Genomic DNA, 26,666 nt, shown 5'->3' with positions numbered 1-26,666 from the left:
AGGACATTCCTATGTAAATGAGATTGATGCTGCGTCCAGTTAGCCACATCTACTAACACGCCCACTTTACAGCATCCACTTCATAGACCATGTCCTCTCAGAAGGAGCCGTTGGTCCTTGTTCAGTCAGTACTTTTGAGTACTCCCTTCATTCCACGTCTGAATTTGCCCCAGAATTTGTAGCACAATCTGAGTATTGGGTTTGACCTTCAGGTAAATACATTAAAGTCAGTGGGTCATGTACTTTTCTTTGCGGGTGATTCATCTTAGGACAGAATTGCAAAGCTGCAGGCAAGCTTTCGCCGGCTGTCAATCAGGCGGAGGCATAGCTGGGGCTGCGTGCGATCATGCAGGACCCGTTCTGCACATTTCCAGATAGGGTCCTGTGTGGAATCGGTATGTAATGCCAGTGGCTGTTTAGCCGCCGGATCAAATACCGACAGCGGCAGCCCGACGGATCGAAATCCCGACTGCAGCTGGTAAGTACCCTAACCATCCCCTCTCCCTACCCTAACCCTCCCTTAGTGGTGCCTAACCCTAAACTCCCCCCTAGTGCCTAACCATATCCTCCCCCCATTAGTGCCTAAACCTAACTCCCCCCTCCCTGCACCCTAAACCTAACCCTCCCGGGGGGTGCCTAACCATAACCCCCCCTAGTGGTGCCTAACTCTAACCCCCCTTTCCCTACCCTAACCCTAACCCTCATGGGGGGTGCCTAACTCTAAGTCCCCCCAGGGGTCCCTAAACCTAACCCTACCCCCCGCGGCTAAACACTAAAACACCCGGCTTACCTTTGGTCGGTATGCCGGGTGTCAGGATTTTGTAGTGGGGCTAATAATAGGCATCGGGATTTCGACACCTATCTTTAGTCCCATGTTAGGATGTTAGTGTCGGGATATCGTTGGGTGGGATAGCGCCTGCCGGTATCCTGACTGCATCCCGTCCTGTGCACGCGCAGATTCACGATAATCACAATGTGCAATGATGAATTAGCCCCCTTGTGCCTTAAATGGTTTGTCGAAATCAATATATTTACCTGCATATACAATTACTTTTGCTGGGCATACACTATACAATTATCTATCAGATATCTGTCCAATCTGGCTGGTTGGAATGAAAATCTGGTAATGTATGGGAGCAAATGACAGGTAATGTATGGGAGCAAATGACAATCGTCCATTTGCTCACAAACACTGGAAAACATACAAAAATTGTCGTTCAGACAAATTGATTAAAACACACAAATTTAACCAATTTGAACAACTATTTTTTGTCCGTTTTCCAGTGTTTAAGACCATATGATCAACTATCATTTGCTCCCATACATTACCAGGTTTTCATTCCAACCAGCCAGATTGGACAGATATCTGACAAAAAATTGTATAGTGGATGGCCAGCTTTACTCAAGCTTTTTGCCACAATTTTATTTTATCATGACACTATAGAGTTAAATTTATACATGTTGTGCCCTGTACTATATATACTGTAAAGGTGGGTACACATTAAATGATATGTATACCCAGCGATGCGATGGATGACTGCATGGGCGATGGGCTGACATATCGGATGGCCGGTACACATTAGACGATCCGGTGCCCGACTGTCCGTATGTCGGGACGAGCCCAATGCCACTGCATCAGTCGCATTGTCAGATTTAGCTGCATGTAGGGCCGACCTGACGATGCAACTAACGACCAAATGGGAGTGCACATGGCCCGACATAGTGGGTACACACATTATCCGCTTTTGACGATATGTTGACCCGATCGGGCAAAATATTGTCTAATGTGTACCCACCTTAACAGGAAGAATTCTCCCCATATAGATCAGTTGTGGAAAATGAATTTGATGATATATTTGCTTAAACAATAGAATAGCCAATGGCTCCCAATTTCTGCCCTGAAGGCACTCTAACAGTCCAGGTTTTCTTACTATCCATACTTAAGAACATGTGACTTTATTAGTACCTCAGTCAGTTTGATTATACCATCTATGCACAAGCATGGATATCCTTAAAAACCTGAACTGTTAGGGTGCCTAGAGAACCGAGTTGGGGAACCCCTGGAATAGACTGAGATGTGATATGTAGTCATACTAGTTTTACTATGTATTTATGTTAGAACAAAAATGTATTGCCCCTGTTAATTCTAGAACTGGTGTCTCTATAATTAGGATGTATAACTTGCGGTAAAGTATTCACATGTTATACTGACAATTTGGGAAAAGAACAAGAAAATTAATGTGATAAAGCGGGCTGAATTAATATATATTAATGTATATATGCCTCATTAACTTCCCAATGTCATTCAGAACATGTGACACTTGAAGTCTCTATTTAAGACAGAAATTAAGAATATGAATCAATATTTTCCACAGTACAGAAAAGCACATTATTAAACATACTAAGAAAACCTTTTTGATGTAAGTATTGCATCCTCCGAGAACTATAATTAATGTTTCTGGTAAGATACCAATGAAGGAACAAGCAGAAATTCAAGTAAATACATTTCGTGTTTTGATTGACTTAATCGTTAACATATTATTTTTACCTCACTAAAAGCTGTTATGGCTCCAATATCTGACTAATCTACATCACACACCTGGAGCCTGATTCAGAGCCGCACGCTATGCCGATATTCACATAAACCGCTGATGTTTTTAGCTCTGCGCTTGCATCAGAGTCGCACAGTGCATGTGTCTCGATTGTGACTGCATGGAGAGGCAGAAAAGAGGTAACAGGGTGAAAGAGCTAAGCAGACACGGCCATGATGCGGGCATGTTGCTGACTCACAGCACTGAGATTTTGGGTTCGATTCTCACCAAGGTCCTATCTCTGTGTAGTTTGAATGTTCCCTGTGTTGTGTGGGTTTCCTCCTGGTACTCCATTTTCCTCCAATAATTCAAAAAGATACTGATAGGTTAATTGGATTCTGATAAAAAAAAATTAATCCTACTGGGTGTACGTACATGTGGTATAGAATATGGATTGTAAACTCCACTAGGGGGGGTATCCAATTAGCCGTGGGTAAATTTCCGCGGCCCATTACATTGTCCAGGGCTATCAAATTAGCCCCAAAGTTGACTTGACTTATCGGGGGGTGGGTTTTCGGGACCTGATGTGTCCCAAAAAAGAATCCACGATAATTGGCATTTTTCATCTATGTGTTTTCGGGAGAACTATCCTATTATTTCGACCGAAATCATAGGATAGGGTGAAAAAAAACATTGGCGAAAATCGGGGATAATCAGCAAAAAATTCCCGTTTTTCGATGATCGCGAGGTCAGTGACAGATGTGAATAACTAAATATTCTCTGTAAACATGCAGAACATGTGTGCACTATATAAATATAAACTTATAATAAATACTTTTTATATTATTGCTAACAATACATTTCAATTTGGAACAAAATATTTGCAGTTGTGATCTACATTTTCAGGTTTAGACCATTCACCAGATTCACTAGATAAGGTGTGTAAAACGAATAATCTACCATTATGTAAAGTTATTTTTTGATGATGCTCAGCAACAATTGTGGTAAAGTGATTAAACAAAACGCGTCCTGCTGCCTTAAGGTGCCCACACACTAGGCAATATTTTACACGATCAGCCCGATTTCGACGCATCGGGACGACAGATCGTGTAAAATATGTCCTAATCATGAGTGTCCACTCACAATCACGATGCCGATGCGCGTACTCGCTGGTCGTACATCGCATCTTCATATCTTGCCTGCTGCAGGCAAGATCTGACAAGCTCAGTCACGATGCACTGGAATAGTTAGGAGGCGCGATATAGCATTTGTCACATTGGACAGTTTTTAACACCAAATCGTGCCCACGACTGCCGAGGAGCTGCTAGGGAGAGTTCAAGGGGAAATCGGACACGATATTGCATCGTGACCACATCGCCTAGTGTGTGGGCACCATTAGCCCGAGATCTGTGCGACCTTTCCACAATCCAAGAACTTGTGGCTTTATATTATGGGGCTCAAAAAACACCATTGCTAGCACTTGTAGTTCTACAAGCGTCAGCATACCCAACCGAGTTATAGCTGCCAGTGTTGCTGGGACCAGTAGTACCACATGCAAAGATGTTTATTTCTATAATTAACTCTTTATTGCCATCTGCAGGTGAGTTAGTAGGAGCAGGGGCATCTTAAGAGAGGAGGGGGCCCGTGTGCATTCCCCATCCGGGGCCCACTCCTCTCTCTCTGGCAGCCCACTAGAGTGTGCCCAGAGTCTACTGCGCATGCACAAATTGCCTGGGAAATGGCACTGCCACCATTTTTCGGCGTTTTGAGCTGCACTGAGAAACCCAACGTGGGACCTTGGAGAGGAAAGTTTTAGATAATATGGGTGCAGGGTGTGGGGTGCGGGCCCCCCCTGGACCTGGGAGCCCGTGTGCACTGCACACCCTGCACCCATTATAGACACGCGCCTGAGTAGAATCCTCAATGATTCCTCTAGATGGGTTGGGTACGGAATCCCAACACTGGCATCCCGACTGGGTTACATGGCCAACACCCGCAGGTAAGTATACTAACATTAACCCTACCCCTAAACCAAACCCTCCGTCCCTGCATCCTAAACCTAACCTTCCTCCCCCGTAGCCTAAACCTAACCCTCTACCTCCCGCAGCCTAACCCTAACCCTCCCCCTAGTGCCTACCCCTAACCCTAACTCTAGGTCTCACACTAACTCCAATACCTATTGTCGTAATGTTGGTGGTCGGGATGCTGGCTCCAGGACTCTGACTGGTGTCGGGTTTCCCCCCCTAGAGAATGATGCTCAGCCTGTTATAGACTGGTGCAGCTCTCACTGCGCTTCTGCAACACAGATAGATAGTTACTAGAATTATATAATAGATATGAACATGGTTGGCTGAGGCTCATATGTTGGTGTGAACATGACTGCAACATAATATTGTTGTGAGAACAGAGCTGGTACATAATATGTATATATGTGCATGACTGGAACCTATTAAGTATATAAAAATATGACTACATAAAGGGCTTGATTCTGAGTCGCATGCAGTGTGTGATGTTTTAAGTCTGTGCAGTGCACAGTGCATGCGTCCTGATTGTGAGACTCAGAGAATGGGATGTACAGTCTGTGGAATACAGTGGGCATGCATGAGAGCTAACATGGGGGTGGCTAAGCAGATGCAAGCATGTTGCGGGCGTTTCACTGCAAGAGGCTGCATCCAAAGAGGCACAACTGCTCACGCAGGCGGCTGTAATTGGATGGAGAAACTGCACCTTGCATAGGGCTTGTGCAGGTTTTGATGGTGCATCTGATAGTGCACCGAGACAGAGCTGCACCCCCACAAGGCACTGCAAGTGGGGGTGTTTCAGTTTTAATTTAAACTGACTTTGGATAAGACGCAGTTGTGGCAAATGACGCCGCCACACCTGCGTGTGACTCAGACCCAGCCCCAATATGTGCATGGGCACATGGCTGGTGCATAATTTGTGCAGGGACGCATAGCTGATTCAGTGTCTGTTGCTACATTTTATTTCACCTGGGCGCCTAAGTTTTAGATTATTATGTAGAGTAATTAGATAGCTTACAGCCTGATGTTTTACTTTCTTTTTTGGGCCTACTCAATGTATTCAGCAGAATTTCTTATTATAGACGTCATTGTGCAGGTTTGTTTGCTTGTCACATTCAGGACCCCAGCTAGTTGCCTGTGGCTCTATCTGTCAGTCCTAGCACGTTCCTTTTATCCGTGGCAGGTTCTGACAATTGCCTTTCTCCACTTTGAGATTTTGTTGCATCCTTTGTTTTATTCAGCATTTTCCCGCTTACTTCTTCCTGAGACTCTGCGCAGTTTAATTTACTTTTTTAATTGGCTTTTTATTGAGCACAGCAGAAGAGGAATGACCAGCCTGTGACAGATCTAGAACTTGGAATTAATATCACTTAGTTAGTAACTTCATTGTGAGCTATGCTACGCTTCAGAAAGGTTTCTCTTCTGGCTTGGACTGAATTTAGAGTATTGGCACATCTTTAGGGTTAGTTTACTTACAAGGTTCTGCTTATACTTCACTATGTCTATGTCAAAGTAATGAGCAATAAACATGGGTGAATTAACACAATCAGAATGACAAAACAAGCACTTAGCCAATGATGTATACTTATTTTTTCAAGCAAAATTGAGGTATTATAAAGAATTGATGAATCTATCTTATCATGTTATTCTTCAAATGTGATACAGAAGAATATTCTATTCTATAGACCAGTGCTTCTCAAACTCGGTCTTCAAGCCATGCTTGGGCACAGTTGATTTACCTAGTACTGTAAGTCAATCAGTTTGAGTTAACCATTTGTGATCAAGCATGGATGACCTTAAGGGATCCAGTTAGAATGTTGATACCAGAATGTTGACAGGTTCTGAATGTTTACTGTCAGATTGTCGACCTGGACTTTAGGTCGACAAGCAATATGTCGACATTCAAAAACGACATGTTCATAATGTTGTCATTTCACATGTCAATACTAGAATGCTGGCATACAATTTTTTGCTTATTGTTAGTGATATATTTAGGGTTAGGGTTAGGCTAAAATAAGCAAAAAACGGTATCTCGACATGGTAAATATCGACATTATGAGCATGTCAACATTTTTACCATGTTAGCATTTTTAATGTGTCATTTTTTATGTTTTCGACCTAAAGTCCATGTCGACATTCTGACTGTCCACATTCTGGTGACGACATTCTGAATGTCGACTTTTCACACCACACCCATCCTTAGTGCATCTTGAGGACCGAGTTTGAGAAGGACTTCGTATAGTAAGCCTGCAAATCTAACCATGCTGACTCAAATCTGGGCATCAAATTATCATTCCCTGAGAATAAGTAGTGTTATGGTCAATACTATGGAAGCAATGGTTATCATTATGCATATGGATGGAATATCTATACCATTCGTTTGTACATTAAATTTGTTTATTGTATGCAATTAACTTGAGTCATTTAAATCATCATTCTGTAATATGTTTGTTAAAGTTGTCAGGTGATACTGTTTCAACTAAATCATGTCAATGAAAATATATACATAGGCATGCATCTTATTTACTTTAAGCTTTTTTACCCCCCTTGTTTTTAGCTTTGATTGTCAGGCATATTAAAGTATAATTACAGTTTTTTCCAATTGTAAAATTCACTTACCTTCCTCTGATTCCAGTTTGAAGGGGTCTTCTCCCCTGGTATCCCATTCTTTTGTGCTGTGGGAATGTTGGATGGAATTGGGCCTCACAATGAAGAACTCAATTGCACAGCAAAGCAAACATTGTGCCCCAGATACAAAATTAAAGATTTTAGCACTAAAACCTCCCCAAAGTGGAGCAATGATGTATCATGTTCAGGCACTATACATAGTTATGCTGCAGCTGCTGCAGAATATTGACCCTGAAGTGATTTGGTACAGTGCTTTCACTGTGCAATTCAAACTCACAAACATTAGCGTGATGATGTAGTGGTAGGGGCAGACCATTATAGCACCTACCGCAAGAGGATTTGTGTTCATGTAATGTTAGATTACTTCTACGAGAAAATGTATTTATTGGATAACTGTGGTTGATATAGGTAGGTATATATATATTTAAAAATGGCCACCAAGGTAGAACAATTCTTTAAATCATATCAGTAAAGCGAAACAATTTAACAGTCCTAGTTAGACAGAGAAGTGTGTATGCTAGATCAAGGCATGATCAGTGAGAGGTAAAAAACAACAAAACAAGTTATCTGTGGTGGCCAGATGCAGGTGGTACGCTTGTGGTAAAGTTCACAGCTATCGAAGGCACTTTACTGACAAACTGACTGCTGGGCACACATCTTGCTTGCGGTTGGATGTGGTAGTAGTGGCATGCCAGCGTCTTTTATTTGTTGCATGCTCCATCAAGAACAGAAACTTCTAGAAATCATCATTTAGATCCATAGTTAGTCACAAAGGTTATTAAACAATCAATACACAGGTTATGTAATCGTGGACTTCAAAGCAGCCATCACTTGTCCCTTTTCAATAAATTTGTGTCTCTTGCTGTCAGACTGAAAACACTGTCCTAGTGCCAATAAAAAGCTAATCTGTGTACAAGCCTGGCTGTAATGCAAGCAGGACTTGGTATTAACCTTTAGGAGAGAATGGCCACATCATTAAATATTGCAAACATGTGTGAATGAGTGCTTACCCTTAAAAGGTGGGATGGGCAGAAGCCATAATGATTGGGTCATAAATCTCAAGTGGTGATGCTAAAATGGCACACAGACAGTAGGAGCAATTCCTTTATGGAAAAGAGTAATAATGTTTGTTTTTTCAATAAATGTATTTGTGTTACTCTAATGAGTATTTGCTTATTATTCTCTGCATGATGGGGAACATCCCCCATTATGTCATTATAACATTGTGAGGAAATTACTTTCATTAGTATAGTTTTTTTTTAGTGAATATTTGTCTTGAATGTTCTGGAATAATGGAAATGAGGTAACATTTGTAATCCCTTTACGTTTGTGTGTATGCTTTAGTCCTACCTTTATACATAGCATTTTCACCTTTTTAAGTCTATTTGAAGGCATATCAGTGATACAGTATAAACTTCGTCATGTGTACTTGTGAATGTTTTAATGTATGTGGCTGAAATTTGGCCAGTAACACTTTGTTTCTTTGTTTGGGATGTACTTCTATGTTATGGAGAAGGAACATGGTACTAGCAAAGATCCGTTTTTTGTTTGTTTGACTCCCTCTTTAATTTTGCACATAGTATTATTATTAGATTGAGAGATAACTACAGGTGGACATACGGATAGTGAAATGCAGCTTTGCGTCTTCCACATCCTACTTGTTTCTTTCTTGTTGGGACCAAGTCCCGCCTTTATTATGACTGTATGCAGCTCTGAGGGCACTGCCTGATTATGCTTAAGGTGGGTACACATTAGACGATCAGCAAACGATGCAATGGTCGTCCAGATTTCCCTTGAACTTCCGCACAAATGATATCATGCATACACACTATGCAATCTACCAAACGATCTAACGATATATTGTGCATCGTTCGGTTGTTTCATCGTTAACTATATAATGTTAACATATCACCTGTCCATTCGGTACACCCTGCTCGATTTGCTGGAAATCATTAACGAGATCTTCAGATTGACCAGCATGTAGGGCCGACCTGAAGATGCGACAGGTGCCGCCGCAGCAGCGTGCATAATTCGTACACACTTGGAATTTGAATGATTTTTTAGTTCAATCCGTCGGAATTGGCCAAATCGTTCAAAATATTGTCTAATGTGTACCCAATTTTACTCATCCAAGCTAATTTGACAAATATCATGAATGTGCCTCCCTGGCCCATAAAAAAGAACGACCAGCTGAAAGCTGGCCATATAACTAAAGACAATCTTTCCAACCATCAAACTAGTTGGCTGGTTGGAACGAAAACCTGTTATAGTATGGGAGCAAATGATAATCAACTATTTGCTCCCACTGGAAAACAATCAAAAATAGTAATTCCTGTTTATAGGATTGCGCTCCTGCCCTGCCCCCTCCCAGTAGCCTGACCAGGTAGGCTGACTTGGCAGTCACTAGGACCTACTGGAGGTAGTTAGACAAGCCTGACCCTGGCATTCCATGAGGACGGGCATTGTAGTAATTGTTTTAAGTCTTTCCCTTATGGCCCCTACTCTCCACCCTGGACACTCTCCCCAGCTGGACTTTGGTGACCGTGACTATCTGCCCACATACCGTAGCACTCACCCTAATACCCTAATCCTTATTCCTAACCGTTAACACTAATACCCTAACCCTCATCCTTAATACTTACACTAATACACTAATACCCTAACCCTCACACTTAATCCTAATACCCTAACACTAATACCTTAACCCTCACTCGTAAGCGCCTTGAGTTCTACTGGAGAAAGTGCGCTATATAAAGTTGTTATTCCTGACCCCAAACACTAATACTCTAACACTAATACCCTAACCTCACCCTTAATCTTAAACCCTAACATTAATACCCCAAACCATTACAATTAATTCTACTACCCTAACACCCCAACCCTAGCCCTTAACCCAAACAATGACCCCTAATCCAACTCTAGCCCTAACCATATTAACTGCACCCTTAAAGGGCAGACTAGATGGTCCAAATGGCTCTTATCTGCCTTTAAATTCTATGTTTCTATGTCAGTGCCTAACCCCTATCCTTCCCAGTCATGCATAACCCTAACCCTCTTGTCCCACAGTCTAACTCTAATGGCCAAATTGTGAGAATGTTGGCATTTCACATGTCAACATTTCAACAATATCAACATAATAACTATCGACATAGTGATGTCTACTTTATGATTGTCAAATTCTTATGACTGCTTCCTGATCTGGCTATATCTATGCACTAAAAGTACAGGAGACCTTTTCTCTCAGTCACAAGGGCTTAAAATTGTATGTAATAAATCCAGATTCTACAGAACAGGCCTTTCAATGTGCTTTTGATATCTTCCTGTGCAGAAGAATTCCAGTCCCTAAAGATCACTCTTGTGTTGCAGATCATCACATGCATTTCCTTGCATACTCTTTCTGTTTGCACTGAAATAATCTGAAGTTATGTCAGATATCCTGGAGTTAGCTCTGTAAAGCTTTGCTTTTTAGAAATGGCACCTTATAGGCTACAGAATTGTAAATATTTTGCAAGAGAGGGATATTTGGATCCTTCACCCAGCAGCCTATAGTTGCACATGTGTGGCCTAAAGCTATACTTGTGCAGTAAATAAGCCATGTCCCAGCCCAGTACAGGGAAGGGATTGCTCTAATCAGCAGGGCCAAAACTAGGATTTTTGTCACCCGGGGGAAGGCCATAATTTGGGTGTGCGGTCTTGTGACACAGTAATGCCCTTTATAACACATTATGCCACACATTAATGACCCTTATAACACATTATGGTACAGTAATGCCCCTTAAACATTATGCCACAGTAATTCCCCATATATACATTATGCCACAGTAATGCCCCATATACATTATGCCACAGCAATGCCCACACATTATGCCACAGTAAGGCCCGTTTTACATTATGCCACAGTAAGGCCCCCTACACATTATGCCCAGGGGCGCCGAGAGGGGAGGGGAGCAGGTACAAATTGCCCAGGCTTGCTGGAGGGACCTGGCGGGGGCCCGGGTCCGGCACTGCTCCCCCCTCTTACATCACAGCAGCCCAGCACATGCTGCTGTGTGCTGGGCTGCACTGGGAGACTGCTCGCGGCTGCTGAAAAGCAGCCACAGCAGTCTTCTATGCCTGTGGGGGGAGAGATCAAGCTGATCGTGCCCCCCCACTGGCTATGCGCCGGGATGAGGGGGCTCACTGCGCCCCCCTCACCAGCCCGCAGCACCGCAATTTTTTTTTTTTAAATAACGTGGTGTGGCCACGCCTCCCACGATTAGGTCACGCCCCCTTTTTAACGGGGCTTGGCGCAGCTCTTGACGGGCCTGATTATGCCACAGTAAGGCCTCTTTTACATTAAGCCACAATAAGGCCCCATCTCCCTTCTCTTACCTGCCAGGGCCATGCGGTGGGTGAGCTCGGGGTGGCGTGGGACGGGGCTGCCACACTCTGGGGAACTGTCAGTACTGCCGTCATTGTAATGTGGCGCAGCTCGTGAACCAATTGGAGCTCATGGACCGGCAGCTTCTGCTGATTGGCTGCCGGTCCGCGAGCACTGATTGGCTTGCACCCAGCACCACATTAGACTAACGGTGTGTCAGTGCCTCTCAAGGCCGGGATGCAGCTCCAAACCCACAAGAGCAGCAACCTAGCCTCCTGCGCAGCCTCCCCCCGGCACCCCCTCAAGTCCGGCACCCGGGTCACATGCCCCCTTAGCCCCCCCTAGTTGCGGCCCTGTTATCAGAGCCATGTTAATAAATAGCCCCAAAAAAGACATTGCTTATCGCTGTGATATGGTATAATTAGACCTATAAGTGTTAATATTAACTAACTGAACTGCTTTATTTTGCATGAGATTGCATATGCGGGTGCACACTCTCTGGTGTTTGAAGTGTGTTTGCACAGGCATTTGCACGCTTGCTCTCAATCACAGGAATGCAAATTTCAGTAATAGTAAAAACATGATTTCAATCTCATGGCTACCATCGTTTGATCTGCAATTAAAATTAATTACTTTTGTTCTAAAATAACCTGATCATTAGCATTTCATTTATTGCTGAATTACATCATGACAGTAATGGGACATTGCGGCTGCCTTTATTTCAAGTATCGCTAATTAAAATTTGTATAATTTGATTTATGTACACATACACTAATCAGCCATAACATTAAAAACACCAGCCTAATTTTGTGTATGTTCCCCTGGTGCCACCAAAGCAGCTCTGACCTATCGAGGCATGGACTCCACAAGACCTCTGAATTTGTCTTGTGGCATCAAGATGTTAGCACCAGATCCTTTAAGTCCTGTCATTTGTAAGGTGGGGCCTCCATGGCTTGGACTTGTTTTTTTCAGCACATCCCACAGATGCTAGATCAGATTGAGATCTGGGGAATTTGGAGGACAAGTCAACACCTTGAAAACTTTGTTATGATTCTCAAAACATTCCTGGAACAATTTTGGAGAGTGACAGAGCAAATTAGTCTACTGAAAGAGGCCACTGCCATCAGTGAATTCCATTGCCATGAAGGGGTTGTACAGATCAGATGGTATGTATCCAAGTGACATCCACATGAATGTCAGGACCCAAGGTTTCCCAGCAGAACATTGCCCAGAACATCACACTGCCTCCGCTGGCATGTCTTCTTCCCATGGTGCATCTTAGTACCATCTCTTCCCCAGGTAAACGATGCACTCTGTGTTCTAATACCTTTCTATCATAGCCAGCATTTACTCTTTCTGTAATTCGAGCTACAGTAGCCTTCGCTTACCACTTGCATCAATGGGCCTTGGGTGCCCATGGCCCTGTCACTGGTTCACTGGTTGTCCTTTCTTGACCACTTTTGGTAGAAAGTAACTAACCACTGCATACAGGAAACACCCCACAAGACCTGCCATTTCAGAGATGCTCTGACTCAGTCTAGCCATCACAAGCTGACCCTTGTCAAAGATGCTCAGATCCTTTTGCTTACCCCTTTTTCTTGCTTCCAACACATCAACTACAAGGTAAAATAAAAATGCTGGAACAGCCTGGAGCATAAGGGTATTGCTTGGTGTTGTAGTGTGTTGGACACCAGGATGGTGTATGCCCCAGTGGTTAGTGGTGCTATGCCCCTTAGTAATTGCATTGGTGGTATATGGTACTTGCCTCTGTAGGGCTCTGTATGGCTCTTATGGCTGGGAGTCTCAGAGGGCACATCCAGTCTCATGGAACATTGAGGGGGAAAGACACACCAACAGGGCGTGCATGCGCAGCAGCGCATGACGGAGGTTAGGCTCCCCGCCGAGCAGCTGCTATATGGATATGAGACAGTGCAGATCACTCCTCATCCAACTTGCTGAACTAAAGGTGCCTATCCATTAGGCGACCTGAAAGTCTGAACATTTAGCATTCAGACCTTCAGGTCACAGAGGTACGGTGCCCGCACTGAACGGCGTTCACTGAACTTCATTCAGTGAAGGAGCCCGACCTCCTATCTCTGAACATGCCAAACCTGACGAGCGTCGTCAGGTTGACAGGCAGGTTTAGTAGATAGTCGGGGACGGCAAGACCCAGCGTGCACGCGCATCGCTGGTCCTTGCCAGCTATCCATTACCCGACTTTGTTCACAAAGTCGGGTAATGGATAGGCCCCTTTAGCCTACTTGCAGATTCCCTGTTACCACTCAGTTAAGCATCATCAGCATAGTAGAGATTAGGCTGAATGGAATGCTGCAACCTGACCATCAGAAGAAAGCACAGTTTACTTGTTCACCTCTGGAAATGATCTTTAATGATTGCAAACCAACTACTGTTTTTGTGAGCTTCCCAGTGCCTCCAGTTCTAAATGTTATCTTATGAAATAGCTGTAAATTTGCTCACCTCAGAGCACTTCAGCATATCTATCTCTTGAGATAACCTGCATAGCACATACTCTGCTATCAGAAATGTATATGCACCATAAGATAGTGGTAAGCTTTAACTTAAACATTGCTATATCCCATTTCAATCTTCATTAATTCACAACTGCACCTTTACCTGTGCTCATTCAGGTGAAATAGATTCAGACAGTTGTATGATATCTTAAAACATGTCCATATACGATAAGCTATCTGCTCTCACTCCATCATGTCTCTGCAGTCTGGCTATTTACACACTGATAACCTCTGGCCTTAATAGGCAAGGCCTTGTGTCTTGCTAGTTTACAACTGATAAGAAAGGGCAAGGTGGTCAGGAACCTCAAACAATTAAAGTTGAATTTCAACAGTCCTCTCTTCAGTAGTAATTACCTGATTCTCTTTGTTTTCCAGTATACTGAAAACTGATTTTTGGATTGTCAATGTAATTTCTGATAATCTTCAGGGTGATAGAGAGCAATGGCAGGCTCAGGAGATGGGGAGGCATGGCCAAATTCTGGAGGCATCGCCATTTCCTCTCGAAAAAACAATCAATGAAAATGACTGTCTCCCAAGGAGGTGGAACATTCGTTCTTTATCACAGCTAGCCTGGGCCCCTGCTGGACCCCTCAGACAAGCTTCAACAAAGGTTAGTAATACCGGCGCAGCCCCCGTCCCCTTCATGGCACCACTGATCCCGGGTTAGCTCCTGACTCCCTTTTATTCCTATGGGGGAAAAAGCACCTTGATCCCCAGGATCTCAGCAAAAAGGCTCAGTAAAAAAGAGCCATGTGCTACCCCTACATCAGTAAAAATTTCAGTATCACTAAACTTTAGATGCAAGCTTTACATAGAAGGAAGTGCTTGAGAATGGCTGTTTCTGCATGAATATCTCAGCTTTAAGTGGAGGTGCTATTTAAAACAGGAGATATATATATATTTTGTGCATAAAGGCAATGTGCCGCTGTATATTTGCATGGAAATGGTGTTCTTCTCTAATTTAACAATCTCGGAAGAAGCCTATTTCTTTCAAACCTGTCTCTGATAGCTAATGTCATCTACAGTTGGAGAAATATGGGAGGGGGATCAATTCAGATTTATCAGTGATGCTTAACCCTTTTTCTCAGTTGCAATGCTAAGGGGTAAATTTACTAAGATTCGAAATGGTCACAATTTTCAATTAGATTAATCTCGCTGGAACTCGCCAAAATATGGGTGATTTAATCACTTTTTATCTCTCAAATTTGTCAACAGGCGATTTGAGGCAAATTGAGTTGGCCAATGGTGAAGCAGAACGAGATATCTCTCCCGAGTATCTCGATTTGCAGGAGATTACTCCCCCGAGATTGCTCTCTGCAAATCTCTCCCGGGCTAGCAGCCTGCACATATCAGTGAGATATGTGCAGGCTCCTTGTGTGTTAGTCCTGTAAAAAACGGGTTCAACTCTTAAAAAAATTACGTGGGGTCTCCCCCCAAAAGCATAACCAGCCCCTGACTTGTCAACCTGTCCTGTACCTACAATTTCGGAGAACAAAACAAGTGGGGTTCCACCATAATTTAGGTACCAGCACCAGGCTGCAGGGCCAGTCCTGGTTTTAAATATAGGGGGAAATAATACATAGGGGTCCCCCTATATTTAAAACAGCACCGGACTCAAAATGACCGGGGTGTAATGCCACAGCCAGGAGACCCTAATACCGGGTCTCCAGGGCTAAACCATTATCACCCCAAGCCACTCAGGCCAAGCCGGGGATCTCAGGAGAGGTGGGGACCCCCTAAAAAATGGATCCCCCCCTCTCCCGAAACCCCAGGTTTGGTCTAAACCCCGGGGCTCTTCCCCGCACCCCTGGACTGCGGGTACAGGGGTAATAAAGTGTTAAATTGAAAAGTAAAGTATTGTCTTTTACAGAGGAACTACAGGTGCCAGCATGCCTGACCTTTGGCACTTGTGGAACTACAAGCGCCAGCAGGCGGCCAGCACCCGTACCCACACTGTAAAATAAATAGTTAAATAAAGACCCAACATACACACCTTAGATAGTACAGCTTTATTACACACATACATAAATCACACATACTTACCTGTACCAGCCGGTCGATCCACTTGTCCCAAGTAGAAATCCGTGTGCATGGCCCTGCAAAAAAGTTCCTATACTTACCTCCATCCTGGCGCTGCTTTCCGTAGCATCCCTGATCTTGTTAAAAAAAAAAAAACACTTACCCAAACCAAGCCGAACAGATGTAAGCAGATGTAAGTATATGCTGTTACATATACTTACACCTCGCGAAATGACAGATGACCGAAGTCATCTGCAAGTTCTCACGGGCCGCTAGCCAATCTTAAGCCGCTTTACATGTAGCCGTCGCTCATTGGCTGGGACCCAAGTGGGTCCCAGCCAATGATCAGCCGCTACATGTGAAGCAGCCTCTGACTGGCTGGCAGAATGTGGGTATTCCTGTGACGTCCCGTCAGCTGGCATTCGTGAAGTATTGGTATGTGTGGCAACACACCTACCCATACTTGTCTGTTTGGCTTTAGGAAATCGTGTTGTTGTTTTACAAAGACCCCCTGGATCCTACGGAGACCAGTGCAAGGATGGAGGTGAGTATAGGATCTTTTTTTCAGGTACTCACATTGGATTCTATGGGGACAAGGGGACAGAAACATCTGGCAGCAGGTAATTATGTATGAGTGAGGTATGTATGTAATAAACTTCTACTAAATATGGTGCATGTGTATTGTTTTTATTTAACTATTTATTTTACAGTGGGAGTACGGGTGCTGGCCGCCTGCTGGCACTTGTTGTTCCACAAGTGCCAAAGGGCAGGCATGCTGGCACATGTAGTTCCACTGTAAAATACAATAGTTTACTTCAATTTTACACTTTATTACCCCCGTACACACAGCCCAGGGATGTGGGGAAAAGCCCCGGGCTTCAGACCAAGCCTGGGGTTTCGGGAGAGGGGGGACCCTTTTTTAGGGGTCCTCACCTCCCCTGAGATCCCCGGCTTGGCCTGAGTGGCTTGGGGTGATAATGCTTTGGCCCTGGAGACCTGGTAATAGGGTCTCCTATCTGTGGCATTACACCCCGGTCGTTTTGGGTCCGGTTCTGGTTTTAAATATAGGGGGACCCCTATGCAATTTCCCCCCCCCCTATATTTAAAACCAGGACTGGCCCTGCAGCCTGGTGCTGGTACCTAAATTACGGTGGAACCCTACTCGTTTTGTTCTCCTTAATTTTAGGTACCAGGACAGCCTGTCAAGTCAGGGGTTGGTTATGCTTTTGGGGGGGACCTCACGTCCTTTTTTAAAAAAATTATAATTTAACCTGTTTTTAACTAATTAAATGCAGACACATACACAAATCACAATGATTTGTGTATGTTTCAGGCTAACTCGCAGCTCAGGAGGTCGAGAGTTTGAAAAGTGATTTGGTCAGAGAGTTTGCTGTCATCTCACCCGAGCTTGTCATCCCGATTCTTGGTAAATTTGAGAGATGTATATTTTAGGTGAAAGGTACTTCCGATTTGTCCGATGGTGAGTTGATTTGAGTTAGCTATCTCCCCCAAGTTTTATGAATGAGAAGAGAGAAATCTCTCTCTATCTCACCCGACTTTACCTTTAGTAAATTTGCGAGATGAAAATCAACCCTTTAATCACCCGAGATTGACATCTCGACCAATCTCGATTGTTAGTAAATTTACCCCTAAGTGTCAGTGGGGCCCATTTACCAATAATCGCATTTGCAATGTGATCTGGGCATGATATTAGCACCATAAATCACGTTGCCAGATGTATTAAATAGAACATACAGGGATAGGTTCTCCAAAATAAGTCTCTCAGTAGTCTCTTCACTCCTGTACTAGGTCTCCTGTGCATGCATGGTCTACTGATCACGAATGCGTGGCAGCCATTTATCTCCTGGTACATTTACCGAAGTGTAACCCACAGGCTACAGCAGCACAACTGCACCTTCAGATTGCATTAGCTGCGGGGACCAAACTCCAGAATGCTTTGCATTCTGGAATTTGGTAAATCTGACAGCATCACATCCCTCATAGAAACCTATAGGAGCTGTAGCTGCTGTTGGAAATGGAGGGACTGCAGCAGATATCAGAGATTTCTACAGTAATCCCTCCTTCATACATTCGGGCGATAGTAAATATTTGAGGGTATCCCCTGAAAATGGGTGTTTTTGGGGAATATACCACAAATATTTAATGATAAATAGGTGCCAGTGTGTTATAAATGCTAGTATGCTATTGTTATGGGCTCCCAAAAAGACTGTTTGCAATGGAATATATTTCATATTATACAATAAAGGGACTATGAGAGTAGATTTGAAATCAACTTGGGTACTTACACAGAAGTTGCCCACCCTGGTTTACAGGGAAGAAAATAGAAAATCATTGTACTGCATGGAAATTAAGGAAATCTACTACAGTAGTGTTCCTCCATTTTACTCTATTCTCATACTCTTAGGGGCAAATTTACTAAAGGTCAATTTAGTTTGATTTAAAAATTATCTAAATTAACCATGGTAAATTTGCTCCCTACTTTTTTTAGACTCTTTGCCACATGAGCACTCACTAGTGAGAGAGGTTGTGAAGAAAGAAGGCAGCTGACTGGGAGTCAGAATAGAACAGAATAAGGGACAAGTCTCAGGTCCCAGCATTTGCAGACAGAATGGCCTCTTTTATTTATGCTGAGAACAAGAGATTATCTAAATCTTAACATGTTCTCTATACTATTAGCAAGTGCCTTTTTAGATATATCTATTAAATGTATACTCAAAGTTATAGGGAAGCATGTGTTGCACTGCACATAATACACATAACAAGTTTATGTCCTGAATACCAAGTGCATATATTAACTTTATATCTGCCATAACATGAGTGAGGACCTGGCTAGCATTGCTTTACTTAAAGTAAAAGGGTATTCCATGTAAGAATTGCTATAAGTTATGTTTACTACTTGTTTTCCAGAGAGTATGACATAATGTAATTTACTGTGATCTTATTTGTAGATAGCTGCAAAATGTTTTATGTATATAAATAATCATTTTTGTATTGCGAAAACAAAAATACTGCAAAAAGAAGTAAAAGTCTGCATACCCATAGCTGTGTACATGTCTACTAGTAAAGTATTACATAAGCACTGTGACTGCTTGAGCCTGGAGAACAGTGGGTGACAAAAAGTGAACGCGTTCCAATTGGCTGACCAGTTTTGAGGTAAGTTTAAATACGTTTTATTTCACGGGATATGTGTTTCTCCTTTTTACCCACACATGGTCCTATTTAAGTGATGGCTTGAACTGTATAATAGTTGTCAGATGGATATTTGGAGCTGTGTCTAGAAAAAGCAATAGTTTTCTGGGGGATGGATAGTTAGTTTCTTCAAATGTGCTATAGATTGCCTTCTATCTAGGAAAATACTGTCTTGACTATTAATGCTCTGTACAGTCCTGATAGCAGGGTCACTGGGGACCCAGAAGGGGTAAGAAGACCTTAACATGACCTTAAATTGCTGTCCATCCCAGGTCTGTCCTGGGACATCCAACCTGGCCTCTGTTGCTTTGATTTCTAACTGAACTTTAAGTGAACCTATGCCTGGGGGAAGGAGCTTGCAGAACAGGACTGCTGAGAGGAGATCCTGGGACAAGTCATCAACTTGAGTAAATATTAAAGTAGCCCATCCAAAAAGTGGGCTAAAATAAAGCTGTCAGGAAAGAGTAAACTGAGAACAAGGTGGGCCAGAGGAAGAGAATGGACACTTTAGTCATCTCTGAATCCTAAGGGCACCTGAACACAAAATAACATGGGGAATATGGAGGACAGCAGAAAGGTCACCAACAGGACACCTTGTCACTGAAATATCTACCAAACATACCTAATATTGTCCAGATCTTGAATGAAACACATTTAAAAAATAATTTAAGCAAGTATTTTTTTACAATACAGATGCAGATGAACCTTGTTTGGATAAACTTGTGTTATACCAAATTGCAGCAGTAAAAACCTTACTAGACAAATTATGTTTATATTTTAGTTAACCACTTCTCTAGGTCTTTCAGCAAATGCATGTATTGTGAGTAAGAATAGATGGTTAGACCCTCTCCTGTCTTTCCGTCAGTCTCATGTTATGTCCCCATCCCTGTACATTATGCCATATAAAAGTCAATTATAATATTATGTCGCCATCACAAGATTAATTAAAACTAAAACCTGAATTACAAGGCTTTCCTTACAGGATGAAAGAGTGTTTGATGTCAGAGTGCACCCAAACCCCATCCTGTTTCCAGGGTGTGAATACCGGAATATGAATACAAGTCCAGAGAGGTACTCCCTGCAAACCTTTTCACTTTTAAATGTGTAATCGTGTAGACTTTTGTTGTGTTCAGGATGACACGGAAACACAAGGACTTCCTTCAGGTTGTCTCAGCATCTAATGTGCTAATGTTAACGGGGTTTATTTATTGTTCTATAAAATGGGTGCTGTCACAGTGGCCCTAGCAAAATGGCAATTGTACAGGCAATGGTTACCAACGATCCCACGGTGATATTATTGGTGACAAGTACAATTTTCTACAAGATCACTCAGGTAACCAGTAGTGGTATGATTACAAAGTAAAACCATACATTATCTCTATAAACAAGCAATCATGTTGCTTATAATCATTTTACCTAATTACGCAATTGGTAATGTTTAATTGTTCGGTTAATTCCATGATTGTGTATTTCCATTTTCCCCGTGTACTGTACATTTATATCTCAGCTGTGTAACAGTGGCCAGGATACAAAAAAAGCAAACTAAACGACTACCTAGGTGAGGTAGATTTATTTCTAGAGATAAAACTTAAAAATAACATTTGGAATTGAATTGTAATTATAGGCAAAACACAAATGTGTCGGGTTTTTTTTATATAGAAACAGAAAGCTAATCTCATGAAGTCATTAGTTAATATATCGGCAATAGCAACATGAAAGCAAATTAGCAGATACTGTTAAAGGAAAGACTTTATTAATACATACCAGAGATTGGATAAATCGGGGTTTTCGTTTCGTTCCTTGACACAACCCTTATCGGTTACAGGCACTAATTTTGCAGTTAATTGCATCTATTAATAATACCTGTATTCTGAAATGTATATTAGGTATAGTGCAAACTATTTTTGAAAGGCATCACGTGTTAAAACGATCCTCATATATAACAATGTGTCTGTGTGTGACTATAAATATATCCGCGCAGAAACACAGGCACCCATTACTGGGTATTGGCAATAACAACATTTCAGAGTAGGAGAACACGTGATCCTCACCCCTATATGATACATAGGATTCGTATATAGGTGAGCAGATCTACAACCTAATGGAGATGCCTGAAAGTGCAGCTCCCGTAAAAAAAATTGGGGTTTCCCTGAGCGGAGCCGGCGAGCTCCCTTTTTGTTCAGTGGGTACAAAATTTTTATTTATTTTTTTGTAAACTGTTTTCTGTATATAAATAAGAAGGCATTTGTCAAAGAAAATAAACTATTTACATCATCTGCGCAACATTATGTTCCCAGGTGGGGGCCTGTCCGTGTGCTTCCACTACACAGAGTTTGGAGATGTATCAGGGGAGGTAGAGCAGCAGAGGTCTGAGGTCTCACTGCTATCCTTCGCTGTGGAGCCCTTGCTGACACCCTGGCTGAGTCCTTCCTTCTCTCTTTTCTTCTGCTTCATCCTCCGATTCTGGAACCAGATTTTCACCTGAGTTTCGTTCAGTTCCAGAGTTGCCGCGATCTCCACCCGCCTGGCCCGGGTCAGGTACTTATTAAAGTGAAACTCTTTCTCCAGCTCGGTCAGCTGCTTGGTGGTGAAGTTGGTCCTCATGCTGTTTTGTGGAGATGTTAACCCATAATCCGCGGGTTTGGCTGTGAAGACAATAATAATATGTTAATATCAAGAAAACTATCTTTATCATCCTAGTCATTTATCGTCTAATGATAGCATGTATCGTCTAATGACAGCATGTATCGTCTGACAGCATTTTCCTTGTGTAGAAGGGCCGATTACAACCTTCAGCACTCCCTCTATATTAAAATGGCCAGCATTAGTCACTTACTTAGCAACTGCACAAGCACAGGCAATGCTGAAGTTTGGGGAACAATGAACATCACATAACAATTCATGTGTGTGCAGTCGTACATCAATAGCAGGCAATATATGTGTGTGTGGACAAACCCTGCGCTCACCATGGTCTGTGTGCTCTGGTAATTAATCCTGATGTGTCCAATAAAAAACTTGAAAGAAATATATAATTAAATATATGGACAGAAAGTTCACATCTCCAGGCCCGAATTTACCGTAAGTGTGCCAAGTGAAAGATTTATTGTAAACATTTTGTGTAGGGCACTGATTTGAGCTTTCAAAAAAAAGATGGATGGGACAGTGATGATCCGCACCCACGCTTAGAATGACTTGGTGAACTTGAGGCCTATCTGAGGCTGTGGCACTGATATTATAGGGCTGCGTGGCTGCTACTCACAGGTCTTTGGCGGATTCCGCTTTACTTTCATCCAGTCAAACGTTGGGTTAGATGCCGTCTGCTCTGGCTGGCAAGAGAGGTCCTTGTCTGCATGCAGCAGCGGAGAGTGGTTGGAGTAACCCTGTCCCAAGCCCTGGTGCTCTTGCCCATACGGGTGCTGTTGGTAATGAGCCTGCCCTGGCACTGATCCACAGTATCCTTCTGACAAGGAGCCAATGTTAGAAGCTGTGTTGGCGGAATAAGGCTGTTGTTGAAAATAAACTCCTTCAGCTTCCTGGCTGACGTACACTTGGTGCCCATAGCCCTGGCTGCAGTTCTGTGAAGTGTAACTGGGTATGGAGCTGGCATATGCCAGACTGGTGCTTGGAGGGTGATGGTGGTACCCGTGGCTCTGCTGTGGTAACTGGTTGGAGATTGTACCCGTTCCTCCCACTGCAAAACGTCCATCACCGCTATAAATGTCACTGGTACCTGGGCATGCTGAAAAGGATGGTGTCCCTTGGTCTAAGTGATGGTACCCTCTGGGTGAGTAGGCACTAGTTCCACGGTTACAAATTGTATAGTCCAAAAAGGAGCCCATTCTGGTATTGTCCATGTGCCAGTGATGGAGGAGGGTCAACCTGTTTCGGGGGATTCCTCCTGCCCTACAACCTTTAGGTAGTATGTCAAAGCTGTAAACTTCCATCCATGGATTGCTAGGCTTCAACCCTTCTGTCTCTCTCAGAAAGGACACGTGATTCTCTGGGGACCAATAGCTGAGGACCTCCTAAAGCTTGTCAGATATCTCAGCCCATCCATCATGCCCTGTGACATTTGCATGACAAAGAAACTTCAATCAAACCCGGCCCATCAATCTGATAACGACACGTTAGCGTCAGAATCTTTCTTCAGAGCCTCCAAAGGAAAACTTGGAATTATTCAGGACTTTTTAAGTGTTAAAAGACCTCAAGCAAAAAAGAAGAAAAAAAGATGTGGCATATTGGATGAGAACTTTGTTTTAATCGAAAGCCTTTTTTTCTCTCCCCCTGGAGCTCCATCTGGCACATTTAGAATGATAACTTTGGCTTTATTTCCTTTTTATTTTGTGTTTATTTTATTGCTCTGTGTTTATTTGTAATCCTCCTCTTCTTTTTAAATTCAGATAACATGTAAAATGTTATTTTACAGCTGCAATAAAATGTAATCAATTAAACTCTACTTAAGGTTCACAATGATGAGTCATTTAAATATTTCAGTGACTAGGAGCACACCACAGCCAGACAATGATCTCCTGCCATGCCATGAAGATTACAACGAATGTGTTTATAATCTATAACTCCAGTTTTCTGTTTTGTCATCTTCCCACACAAAACACCCCAGTCTAGCCACTAAAACCAACAATTTGTAGTTAATCCTTCATCTTGAATGAATCTAGTGTCCTCTAATAGCCCACTGGACTGGTGGCAGCGAAGTGTCTCCTCTCCTCTAGGGTCTTTGTTGGGGGGCTAGTATTAGGAAATAAGTCTCTCCCACTCAGTTCTTCAGCTAAAAAGAAACCGTCAGGTAAGCAACATTTATTTACTTGTTACAACATGGGAGACAACAGCATCTAACAATATGACGCCCACCCTCATTTGTAATACTTGTCAAGGAGCTGAACCAACTCCTCGAGCCTGGGGACCGTAGTTCATGTAACACTCCTTACCAGCTCTCTTTTCACCTAAATCTTTTTTAATGAACAATTTGCTCAACAGTGTTTGAGAGATCTCCTAGGAACCCTGTGCTTACCTTCCATGTATTATATTTATGGTGTTAAATTACTTTTAACCGAGGCAAACGACTGCAGCTCGCGTTTTTAATAGCAATGTATCATTTCACATTTATTAGAAATATTATAGCACATACAGTAAAGAGGCAAAGGAGTCTGGCAATCATATGGAGGGCGTGTTAGACAGGTCAGTGCCACAAGCAGAGCTACCAGTTTCAAATCACAGTGCAACCCCCACCAAATCCGAATAATGTTCAGTCTGAGGTTGAGCAAGGGCAATTTATTTAATTTGGGAATATATTGTTATTATTATTTCATAAATTATTACATTTACATGACCTCATATGACCCTCTAATTAAATAATACATGCTGAATTATGCTCCAAATTCTATGTTTTGTGTACTTGCAACAAATGTGCTCTAATTTATGTTTTGGCTGTGTGTTCACACTGTATATAGTTACAATGTATTAATTTATGTTCTGTTATCTGTTTCTATTTCAGTTACTTTCTGTAATATAAGATGCTGCTCTGCTTTGTTTGTATTAGTCATACTGGCTTTGTGTTGTTTTCCAGTTTTAAGTACATTACTAGACATACTGTATGCTACAATGCTACAAAGCCTGTGTTATTATTTTTATTAATAGTTGAAAATGTTTATATTTATAACCATATATTTGCCTATAATTGTATGTTATATTTATTTTGTTTGCTTTTTTTATTATCTGTATATAACCATTATTACAGTTACACCTTTGCATTAGTAGTTATATTTATTATGTACAGTATATATAATAATACAGTAAAATACAGTAAAAGCTTGTACTATACATCTGCTAAGTTAGGTAATACTAAAGCTGGGTACACACTATACGATGTTATAAACAATGAGACAGTGAATCCAGTTTCACCAAATCCCGGAACACGCAATATAGAGCATACACACTATGCAATCTTCCAAAAGACAGCGCAATATATCATGTCAGAGGATTGTATCCAATCTTTTCTCCTGTACATACTATGCAATGATCGTGTAGATAAGGGGTTTCCAACCATACTAAGGGTGCATACACACCAGGACGATATTGGCACGATTAAGGTAATTGGAACGATGAATCGTGTAAATCGCATAGTGTGTACGCACAATAGCGCGCTCCCGCTGGTCGTATGCGACGTCTTATGATTGTCTGTGCAGCACAGACAATCATAATATAACGCATACAATAAGGTGCCAATTGCACAGTGTGTACGGACAACCGGACAATCAGCCCACTGTACACTGTACAGCGCATTCGATTTGACGATTCAACAAATCATCAAATCTTATGCGAAATTGGACAGTGTGTACGCTCAATTTAGGAAGTTCTGCCTTCAAGGGAAATTGGATAGGAAATCGGAATGATTACAAATCGTTCAGGTGTGTACCCTGCCTAACAGTCCAGGTTTTAAGGATAGCTATACTTGAACAAAGGTGTCTTAATTAGTACCTCAGTTGTTTTGATTTAACCATCTGTGCTCAAGCATGGATATCACTAAACCCTGGACTGTTAGGGGTAAATTTACTAGAGTGAGAGTTTTAAGAAGTGAGTTTTCAAAGTGATGTTGCCCATAGCAACCAATTAGATTCTACTTAACATTTAACTAGTACCTTCTAGAAGATAATAGCTAGAATCTGATTGGTTGCTATGGGCAACATCACTTTTAAACTTGCTTCTAAAAACTCTCACTTTAGTAAATTTACCCCTTAGTGTGCCTTGAGGACCACGGTTGAGAAACACTCCTGTAAATCACTGGCAGTTCAGATTATGCCTTCAGAGGAAAGATTGGATCAATATATATTGTGGTTGTGTGATTGTGTGTACACGCTACATGATGTGCACCTCATTGTCCATTGCATAATCCCATCTTACGTGCAGCACAGCAGATGGGACAATGCAATGAACGACGGCAGAAAACATGGGATTGTGCCTACACACCATACAATGTGTACGACATAGCATTCTGATCCATGTCAGAATGATATAGTGGATGACAGATCATATAGTGTGTACCCAGATTAATTCTTATTACATTACTATCTTTGAGATTGCCTATTTCTGATGTCAGTCTGTACTCCTCTTTACTTTGCAACTTCTTTGAAAAGTCAGTGCAATATAAATAATTTGTATCCCCTTTCTTGATGAAAATGTAAATGTTTTTGAGGAACAACGCCAGTTGATATGGACAAGTGTGCTGACTGGAGCAGTAAAATAATATTGATCGCAAGGGAAGCAAATATCTCTTTCTTCTGACATGGGGATCTGGTAAAAATTCTTATCCATCTGGCACACTTTGGAAACTGAGGGCCTGATTAGGCAAGGA

At 42.2% G+C, this 26,666-nt stretch overlaps 1 protein-coding gene across 1 annotated transcript; it reads right to left on the bottom strand.

Moving 5' to 3' along the window:
- Positions 1 to 21,622: 21,622 nt before the first annotated feature.
- HOXB1 (homeobox B1) lies at positions 21,623 to 23,154 on the bottom strand. The gene is made up of 2 exons (XM_088474540.1): positions 22,560 to 23,154; positions 21,623 to 21,945 (listed from the first exon to the last, which is right to left on the bottom strand). Exons 1-2 carry the CDS (start codon positions 23,152 to 23,154, stop codon positions 21,623 to 21,625), a joined length of 918 nt encoding a protein of 305 aa, XP_088330666.1.
- Positions 23,155 to 26,666: the final 3,512 nt, after the last annotated feature.

Source organism: Taudactylus pleione, unplaced genomic scaffold (assembly GCF_031769625.1).
Source record: "Taudactylus pleione unplaced genomic scaffold, aTauple2 ptg000155l, whole genome shotgun sequence".
In the NCBI taxonomy this organism is placed as follows: Eukaryota; Metazoa; Chordata; class Amphibia; order Anura; family Myobatrachidae; genus Taudactylus; species Taudactylus pleione.
This window is presented reverse-complemented; position numbering and strand designations above follow the sequence as displayed.

Bases quoted from the DNA above. Each gene is read 5' to 3' on its own strand.
- HOXB1 (XM_088474540.1), bottom strand. From the start codon at position 23,154: ATGGACAATACCAGAATGGGCTCCTTTTTGGACTATACAATTTGTAAC. The intron at 21,946-22,559 runs GTGAGTAGCAGC...TTGTCTTCACAG, and splicing joins GCGGAATCCGCCAAAGACCT to CCAAACCCGCGGATTATGGG.